The following is a 10,245-nucleotide window of genomic DNA, read 5'->3' on the forward strand; positions in this document are numbered from 1 at the left end:
AGCGAGGCAAGGCATAACAATATGCGTAGCTGTTGGGTTGCCAGGAGTAAGAGTGGGAACCCCTGATCTTAACAATGTTTATGACCATGTTATAGGCTTAAAACGTATAAGATTATATTGAAATATATTGAAAATTGAAACCACATCATAAAATGCTGCATTTGAACACATGAGGAACAACCGCATTGAATTCTCTGATGTTTCCCAACTGTAGACGCCAGTTCACTTACTGCTCCCGTCATGTGTTTGCGTCTCTTTTAGTGGGCAGAAGTAGTGGGCACCAGAAACACTTGGCAAACACCCATGCATATAGGAGGAAAAGAGAATAAATCTGATGTAACAGGATGATTATTAAGTTGTTACAATACAGTGATGGTGATACAACGGTTGACTTGACTTGACCGTTGTATAAGCAGATATACGTGGAAATCTTATGAATTACTTGTGAATCACTGAATTGTTGATTTGGGCGGTTTCATTCATAGTCAGGACCCCCACAGAGCAGGCACTATTTGGGTGGTGGGTCATTCTCAGCACTGCAGTAACACTGACGTGGTGGTGGTGTGTCAGTGTGTGTTGCGCTGGTACGAGTGGATCAGACACAGCAGTGCTGCTGGAGGTTTTAAACACCTCAGTGGACTGAGAACCAAAAATATTCAGCTGACAGCATCCTGTGGGCAGCATCCTATGGGCAGCGTCCTGTGGGCAGCATCCTATGGGCAGCGTCCTGTGGGCATCGTCCTGTGACCACTGATGAAGGACTAGAGGATGACCAACACAAACTGCAGCAGCAGATGAGCTGTCGTCTCTGACTTTACATCTACAAGGTGGACCGACAGGGTAGGAGTGTCTAATAGAGTGGACAATGAGTGGACACCGTGTTTAAAAACTCCAGCAGCACTGCTGTGTCTGATCCACTCAGACCAGCACAACACACACTAACACACCACCACCACGTCAGTGTTACTGCAATGCTGAGAATGACCCACCACCCAAATAGTAACTGCTCTGTGGGGGTCCATGGGGGTCCTGACCACTGAACAACAGGCTAATAAAGTATGCAGAGAATCAGGGTGTTCATGGCTCTATGCAGAACCATTTTATTTACTAAAGAACCCTTGAAGTATCTTAGGTGTGTAGCTTGCTTAGCTTAGCTCACTGAAGCAGGAGCGTCCCCATTTAAAATATCTGTTCCTCTTTGTCCTGTTCATGACCTCTGATGACCCCAGAACCCTAACTATAACCCAAGAACCCTTCAAAGGTCTCCTTAATGCATTACAGTGTTCTATTCAAAGAGCTAAGATGATGTACAGCCCTGGGAACATATGTACGCTCCTCTAAGTTAGCCGTTAGCTTACTGGCAAAGCATGTAGTCTGTTATAGGTTCTCTATTTCAGTAACTCTAGACCCTTTAAGGACCTGATCAACCAGCTCAGTCAGCTTCATTCCTTAGGTAGTAATGAAGGTAACCAGATGTCACGCATCCTCTGACTGCCTCATCGGATTCAGACTCGATCTCCCAGCGCTCTGGGAATACTAATGTATGACACCTGTGTTGTAGGTCATGTGACAAACACAGTCTAGTATATCAGCCCTGGCTTTAGACTAGGATAGTGCGAGGTATTGTAACCTGTTGGGCTGCCAGGCCTGAGATCGGGAACCCCTGATCGACACAATGTTTACGACCATGCTATAAGCTGAAACTGCATTAGAATATATTGAAATGTCAAATTAATTCCAAAACCACACCATAAGATGCCACATTTGAATACATGAGGAACAACTGCATTGACGTGTTTCCCGTGTATGACCTCGGCCTTCTTTCTTCGGCTTCACCCTTTTTGCCCTGCCCTTGTGGAGGACCTCGTCCACCCCTCACATGGATGGTTTTCACTGCTCTGAAGGTACCAGAGTATCCGTGCCACCACTGCCAGACTCCGCAACAGCTTTGTTCCTCAAGCGATCAGGTTTTTAAACTCACAAGGACTGATCTGATACCCCCCACAAACCCCACAAACCCCATAAACCCCACAAACTACACACACACTCCTCTTTTGATGCTCTACCTGCACTATCTGGCACACTGCTGCTACACTGTGTTTACACTGTTTACTCAGGTTTTTCTACCTCAGTAACTGCTGTGTTTCTGTCTGTCGTCTGACTGCGTGACTCACAGATCACAGCGTGTTAAATATCTCTGCACCTTATTCCACGACCTCATGTCCAGAATGAGTGCTGTGTCGGTGCTGCACTGTCCTGTCTGTTTACTGTGTCTAATATCTGGTTAGTTTATCATATTTATTGTTTCTAGTTTAATGTCTGCACGTTGCACTTTGTACTTTGTGTTCCTTGCAGTGGTGGACGTAGTACACAAATCATGTACCTGAGTTAAAGTCGAGACCCCCAAGGTAAAATATCACTCCAGTAAAAGTAGAAGTTCCTCCCTTTAGACCTCCACTTGAGTAAAAGTACTAAAGTATTTCCCTTCAAATGTACTTAAGTATAAAGTAAAAGTACTAAAAGAGGAATTCTGGCTCTGATGTCCTGTTATCATTTTTATAACCAGACTGGCTTCATGAACTCATTTCAGGTGAAAGTCCTCCAGCGTCTCTCTTGGTAAACCAGTCTTTTAATAGAAGGTCATTAATTAGTGACGCTGACGTCTATTAAAATGATCAGAAGCACAAAACACTGAAGGTAAACAGTTTCCATCAGGGAGAACCGAGTGGCTCTGAAATCACTTTTTACACACAAGCAAAGTTTCAGTTTCAGATTTATTTACAACTTAGTTCCAAGTTTAAGTTGAATAAAAACTGGCTTTAAACTCAGGATCACAGATGAGCTCCTTTACTATGTTGATCTGTAGGCGTCTGTTCATAAACATAAACCAGCCCAAACTCATTTACTATAAAATGAAATGGTGTTTGTAGAAATTCAGAAAAAAGCCGCGTCAGTCTCGACTGCATATGTGGACATATTTCTATATTGAGCTCTATTTACACAAAGTTAGGTTAGTTCATCATTTATGTTGAACAGACTCTCCCAAAGTTTTACGCTGCTGCGCTGACGTTGAACCGAGTGCTGCACTGGGTCGGTATGACCAACAGGTCAAAACCAGCTCTAAACAAAGTGACCGCTGGGCCCTGATTGGTGCTCTGGCTTTGCGCTTCTTTCGTTTTGACATGTTACGTTTTTATACACACAGAAACCAAAAGGAACGACAGATTTCTCAAAATGTAGGAGGAAAAAGTCGGATATTAGACTCTGAAATGTAGTGGAGTGAAAGGAAAAAGTCGCCCAGAACGGAGAAACTTCAGTACAGATACACCAAAAATACTAAAGTACAGAAACTAATTACATTTACTCAGTTACTCAGTTAGTGTCCACCACTGGTTCCTTGTTGCTCTGTGATGTTCCTGGAGGAACGTAATTTCACTCCACTGTGTACTTGTCCATAGACGGAATGACAATAAAAGCCTCTTGACTTGACTGAGGATTGTTTGCCTGGCTGTTGACCTCGGACTTTGGCTTCTGCCTGCATTTTTGTCTCCGTTATCGCCTTTCCATGTTTGGACTGTTTGCCTGGTGGTGTGAATGTGATTTTGTTTCTCTTTGCTTCTCGAACTGACCCACACCTGTTGGTGATGATGACCTTGGACTGTGATTCTATCAGTAAAGCCTCCTTTGTCTTTTACCATGTTACACCAGGGTTCAGTCTGAGACACACTGACTCTACCGGAGTGGTGAATACTGGCTGACTGAATGGCACAGACTACTGCTCCACACATGGGAATGATGTACGACGTAATTAGTCCGGTTCTTTCCATTCTCTTATAAAACCGATGAGTCGAGTGAATAGATGACATCAGAAAGCGTGACGATAACTTTATCTTCGGTTTACGAGTCACGGCCCAAATCTCAGGCTTAGAACAACAAGAAATCCTTTAGTACTCGTTAAAGAAGGTGCTCATCATCTTCACATGTCTTGTGGACCACACTCTTAAAAACAGATGGTTCTTCAAGGGTTCTTTAGGAAAGAAAATGAGCCTACGTAGAACCATGAACACTCCAAGAACCCTTTGTGTGATTGAAGGGTTCTTTGCATCGTTAAACGGTTAAACAGTGGGCTATAGATGGTTCTACATAGAACCCCTTTGAAAAGGGTTCTAGACAACACCAAAAAGGTTCTTCTATTGTTACAGTGTCAAGTCTGTAGCAATAGAAAAACACCCTCTCCATCAGTCTGAAGAACACTTTCACAGAACAAAGAGCCCTTTAATCATGCAAAGGTTTTCTGAGTGTTCATGGCTCAGACTTAGAAGAATAGAAAATTAAGGGTTCTTCAGGGGTTCTTTAGTAAAGAAAATGGTTCTATATAGATCCATGAACACTCATAGAACCCTTTGGATGCTCAAATGACTCTTTGCATGGTGAAATGGCTCTTCAGGGTGATGGGGAACATGCTGTACACGGTTTCATATAGAAACTCTTTTTGAAAAGAGTTCCGTATAGCACCAAACAAAGGTTCTCCTACTGTCAAGGTGTCCCTTTGAACCCTCTTTGGTGAAGAACCATCTTTAACTGTGTAAATTTGTCGTTGAAACCAGCCAAAATATTGGAGGAACCCCAGGCCGGGACGGAATAAGCGGTTTTGAGGCTGTGTGGAAATGAACAGATGATGTGGTCAGAAAAAGATTGAGGTCAGTCAGGTTTCTGATTGAGTTACAGAATGTAAAGCAGGTCAGGTGATGGAGGTAATGATATCTGAGGAGATCAGGCTGATCAAACTGAGCGCTTATCAGAAGACCAGATAAGGGCTGTGAGCATGAGAGCACTTCTCACCAGCTTCCTTCCTTCTCCTTTTGACTGGAGATGGGATCAGTGGTGGACGACACAATGATATTTTATAGTTATTGATAAAGTTACGGGCTGATACTGTGGAAGATGTTCTTTAAGACTCATGAACATGGTTGGAAGTGGTGGACGAAGAACACGAACCCTGTGCTGGAGTTAAAGCAGAGACAAGGTAAAATATCACTCCAGTAAAAGTAGAAGTTCCTCCCTTTAGACCTCCACTTGAATAAAAGTACTAAAGTATTTACCTTCAAATGTTATCAGGGAGAACCGGGATTAACCTCCATGCTCAGAGGAAAGAAATGTTCTAACTGAGAAATCCTCTGGATCTCAGGTTCTTCTCCTGGACACCGTTAAGTCCAGTTTGAGATCAGAGCAAAACGTCTGCCTTTTTCTCCTGTTTCTAAATTTGGCTCCTGAGAAATAAACGCGGGGAACAATAACTCTGTAGTCTCTGACTCGTCTCAGCCCCACCTCAGCTGAGGAATACCTCCATGAGAACAGTGTGAGATCTCATTTTCTTATTCAGCTCTGTTCTAGATCACAGAACTTTCTCAGCAGTCTGTCAGTGCAGGAGAACTCATGCTTTTCTCCTTCAGCTCCTCAATGACGACTATGAGGAGGAAAAACTCCCTAAGAGCCAGAGGACGAAACCTTGAGAGGAACCAAGACTCAGAAGGGGAACCCATCCACCTCTGGAACAAACCAGATACCAAACAGTGTTAGTAAAAACTATTAAAACACAGAAACGAGGAAAAACAGGTGGAGTTATAATTAAATAGACTGAGTCTGTACAGCAGCAGCAGCAGGAGGATCTGTTCATGAGGGTGAGGTTTGCACAGCGTTGTACAGCATGAAGCTCAATGGTGGTCAAATTGGTTGCCCCTTAAATGACCTGGCCCCACTAGAGGGCCCAAATATTTATTACACACTTTTCAAAGTTTTAGTCTCTGTAGTTAGTGAATAATAAGCCTTAGTATGTAATAAGCCTGAGATTTTAATTGGTTAATTGTTAAATAAATGATATTTTTTATCAAAAAGACTTCTCATTTCTTGTGGAGTCCCTCAAGATTCAGTCTTAGGGCCTTTGTTTTTTTCTTTGTACATGCTGCCGCTATGTGATGTCATTAGGAAGCATTGTATACATTTTCATAGCTATGCTGATGACACCCAGCTATACATCTCTATTCCTTCAGAAGATAAAGACTCTGTAGACAGACTGACCAGCTGTGTGTCAGATGTTTCTCAGTGGAAGTCGCACAATTGTCTACAATTAAATCATGAAAATACTGAAATTTTGATCATTGGTAGAGAAACTCAGAGAAAGCTGCTGTATGAGAAACTTGGTACTTTAGCTACATAAACCAAACCTGCATTAGAAAGCTGGGTGTGATCTTAGACTCTGAGTTCTGTTTAATCTGCATGTCAACAGTCACTAAAGCAGTTGAGAAATGTCACTAAAGTTTGGCCGTTTCTCTCTCAGAGTGACGCAGAGAAACTTGTTCATGCGTTTGTTCCAGCAGAGTTGATCACTGTAATGGTCTTCTTACTGGACTTCCTAAAAAAACTATACATCCCTTACAGCTCGGACGAAACGCAGCAGCATCCTAACAAAAACACCACAGAGAGATCAGATCAGTCCTGCTTTAGAAGAGCTGCACTGGCTGCCTGGATCACTCAGGATAGAGTTCAAGGTTCTGCTACTGGTCTTTAAAGCTCAAAATAACCCTAAAGCACCGCTTACATCACTGAGTGTCTGAATGTTCTGGCACAAAATAAAACGTAAATATGTATTGCTGGGAAGCCTGAGTGCTTGTGTACCAATGTTTGTAATTAGTATGTCAGCAGGAAGCCAAACCCTAAATGCTTTAGTCAGAGGATCTTAATTTTTAGCTAATGATAGTTCTTCAAAGGTCCTTTGGTAGAGAAAATGGTTCTGTATAGAACCATGAACACTCAAAGAGCCCTTTGAATGATTAAAGGGTTTTTTGCTTGTGAAATGGTTCTTCAAATTGATGGAGAATGTGCTGTATATGGTTCTATATAGCACCTTTTTGAAAAGGGTTCTATATAGCGCCGAAAAGGGTCTTTCAATTGTTATGAGGTCTAGGCTTTTATACAACAGCAGAACCTTTTTGGGGATAGAGTAAATAGTAAAGTTTGGTGGAGTAACAAGGAGTGAGGAGGCGGACGCATACACTGAGATAAGCGAGATTTATTTTGGGCAAATCCAGGGTCATGGTCGAAACGGTCCAGATTCAAACAGCCAACACGGAGAGAATACGGATCAGACATGACAAACAGAAACACAGAACCTCAAACAAGAATCAAACAATTCATCCAAACATGTCCAACAAATCAAACAAAGACCAGGAACCAGCCCGGGGAAAACACAGGGCTTAAATACATGAGGGTAAACGAGGGACAGGTGGAAACGGGTTGTGACAATCAGGGGTGGAGTCACGAAACAAGAGGGCAGGACTGAAAACCAAAACAAAGCACATGGACTATAACAAGGTAAACAAAAATCACATGGGGAGTGGGAGGAGCCAAGCATGACATATCCCCCACCTAGGTGCGTGGCTCCGTAGCGATGCAAAAAAAACCAAAACAGAACAAAACCAAACAGAAAGCAAGGACAGGACTAAACACGGGCACAGAAGCAGGAACGACAGGAACCATGGGAACAGAAACACGAACAGGAGCGGGAGCAGAAACGGAAACAGAAGCAGGCACAGAACGTGGAACAGGAACAGAACACGGGACAACAATCAGACACCGTAATAGATGAAGCAAACAGAACAAGGACGAAAAAGAGGCCGGGAGGGAGGACAAGGAGGCACAACACAAAACGATGCCGAATGAGAGACGAATGGGGGCACAACAGGAAGAGGAAAACAAGAACGGTTCACAGTCCACGCAAACAAGAGGGGAACAGGAACCAAGACGGACACAGGCACAGAAACGGACACAGACAGAAACCAGGAACAGAAATGGAAGGAAAGACAGAAACAGGAACCACAACAGGAATGGGAACGGGCACAGACACAGAAGAGAACAAAACCACACCAGGAACAGAGGAGGGCAGACAAAACAGGGGACACAGAAGCAGACACAGGAGGAACAGGAGGCCCATGGGGAGTCAAACAGCCTGCAACGACGTCCACGGAAGCAGGCGAGCCTGCAACGACGTCCACGGAAGCAGGTGAGCCTGCAACGACGTCCACAGGGGCAGGCGAGCCTGCAACGACGTCCACGGAAGCAGGCGAGCCTGCAACGACGTCCACGGGGGGCAGCCGAGCGTGCAACGAAGTCCACAGGGGCAGGCGAGCCTGCAACGACGTCCACGGAAGCAGGCGAGCCTGCAACGACGTTCACGGAAGCAGGCGAGCAACGAAATCTACGCGGGCAGGCGATCGTGCAACGACGTCCACGGGGGGCAACGACGTCCACGGAAGCAGGCGAGCCTGCAACGACATCCACGCGGGCAGGACTAGCCTGCACCGACGTCCACGGCGGCAGGCGAGCCTGCAACGACGTCCACGGAAGCAGGCGAGCCTGCAACGACGTCCATGCGGGCAGGCGAGCCTGCAACGACGTCCATGCAGGCAGGCGAGCCTGCAACGACGTCCACGGGGGCAGGCGAGCCAGCAACGACGTCCATGGGGGCAGGCAAGCCTGCACCGACGTCCACGTGGGCAGGCGTGCGTGCAACGACATCCACGGGGGAAGGCAAGCCTGCAACGTCATCCACGCGGGCAGGTGAGCCTGCAACGACGTCCACGGGTGCAGGCAAGCCTGCAACGACGTCCACGGGGGCAGGCAAGCCTGCAACGACGTCCATGTGGGCAGGACTAGCCTGCACCGACATCCACGCAGGCAGACGAGCGTGCAACGACGTCCACGGAAGCAGGTGAGCCTGCAACGACGTCTACGCGGGCAGGCGAGCCTGCAACGACGTCCACGGAAGCAGGCGAGCCTGCAACGACGTCCATGCGGGCAGGACTAGCCTGCACCGACGTCCACACGGGCAGGTGAGCGTGCAACGACATCCACGGGGGCAGGCGAGCCTGCAACAGCGGGTCCGGAGGCACGGAGTGGAGTCACAAAATAAAAGGGCAGGACTGAAAACCAAAACAAGTCCACAGGGGCAGGCGAGCCTGCAACGACATCCACGGAAGCAGGCGAGTCTGCAACGATATCCACGCGGGCAGGACTAGCCTGCACCGACGTCCACGGAAGCAGGCGAGCCTGCAACGACGTCCACGCGGGCAGGCGAGCATGCAACGACGTCCATGCGGACAGGCGAGCCTGCAATGACGTCCACGGGGGCAGGCGAGCCTGCAACGACGTCCACAGGGGCAGGCAAGCCTGCACCGACGTCCACGGGGGCAGGACTAGCCTGCACTGACGTCCACGCGGGCAGGCGAGCGTGCAACGATGTCCACGGAAGCAGGTGAGCCTGCAACAAAGTCTACGCGGGCAGGCAAGCCTGCACCGACGTCCACGGGGGGCAGCCGAGCGTGCAACGAAGTCCACGGAAGCAGGCGAGCCTGCACCGACGTCCATGCAGGCCGGACTAGCCTGCACTGACGTCCACGACATCTACGCGTGCAGGCGATCGTGCAACGACGTCCACGGAAGCAGGTGAGCCTGCAACGACGTCCACGCGGGCAGGCGAGCATGCAACGACGTCCACGGGGGCAGGCGAGCCTGCACCGACGTCCACGGAAGCAGGCGAGCCTGCAACGACGTCCATGCGGGCAGGCGAGCCTGCAACGACGTCCATGCAGGCAGGCGAGCCTGCAACGACGTCCACGGGGGCAGGCGAGCCAGCAACGACGTCCATGGGGGCAGGCAAGCCTGCACCGACGTCCACGGGGGCAGGCGTGCGTGCAACGACATCCACGGGGGAAGGCAAGCCTGCAACGTCATCCACGCGGGCAGGTGAGCCTGCAACGACGTCCACGGGGGCAGGCAAGCCTGCAACGATGTCCACGGGGGCAGGCAAGCCTGCAACGACGTCCATGTGGGCAGGACTAGCCTGCACCGACATCCATGCGGGCAGACGAGCGTGCAACGACGTCCACGGAAGCAGGTGAGCCTGCAACGACGTCTACGCGGGCAGGCGAGCCTGCAACGACGTCCACGGAAGCAGGCGAGCCTGCAACGACGTCCATGCGGGCAGGACTAGCCTGCACCGACGTCCACACGGGCAGGTGAGCGTGCAACGACATCCACGGGGGCAGGCGAGCCTGCAACAGCGGGTCCGGAGGCACGGAGTGGAGTCACAAAATAAAAGGGCAGGACTGAAAACCAAAACAAGTCCACAGGGGCAGGCGAGCCTGCAACGACATCCACGGAAGCAGGCGAGTCTGCAACGACGTCCAC

At 48.3% G+C, this 10,245-nt stretch overlaps 1 protein-coding gene across 1 annotated transcript; it reads right to left on the minus strand.

Moving 5' to 3' along the window:
• Nucleotides 1-8,708: 8,708 nt before the first annotated feature.
• On the minus strand, nt 8,709-9,883 carry LOC119262602 (skin secretory protein xP2-like). The gene is made up of 3 exons (XM_037535584.1): nt 9,449-9,883; nt 9,086-9,328; nt 8,709-8,924 (listed from the first exon to the last, which is right to left on the minus strand). The coding sequence occupies exons 1-3, from the start codon at nt 9,881-9,883 to the stop codon at nt 8,709-8,711; spliced, it is 894 nt and encodes a 297-aa protein (XP_037391481.1).
• Between the last annotated feature and the right edge of the window lie 362 nt (nt 9,884-10,245).

Source organism: Pygocentrus nattereri, chromosome 27, assembly GCF_015220715.1.
Source record: "Pygocentrus nattereri isolate fPygNat1 chromosome 27, fPygNat1.pri, whole genome shotgun sequence".
Lineage (NCBI taxonomy): Eukaryota > Metazoa > Chordata > Actinopteri > Characiformes > Serrasalmidae > Pygocentrus > Pygocentrus nattereri.

What these genes read in the sequence shown, in the direction of transcription:
- LOC119262602 (XM_037535584.1), bottom strand. Translation starts at nt 9,883, where the DNA reads ATGGACGTCGTTGCAGGCTTGCCTGCCCCCGTGGACATCGTTGCAGGC. An exon ending in CACGCGTAGATGTCGTGGAC is followed by an intron (nt 9,329 to 9,448) that starts GTCAGTGCAGGC and finishes CTGCCCGCGTAG; the next exon opens with ACTTTGTTGCAGGCTCACCT. An exon ending in GCTCGCCTGCTTCCGTGGAC is followed by an intron (nt 8,925 to 9,085) that starts GTCGGTGCAGGC and finishes CCGCTGTTGCAG; the next exon opens with GCTCGCCTGCCCCCGTGGAT.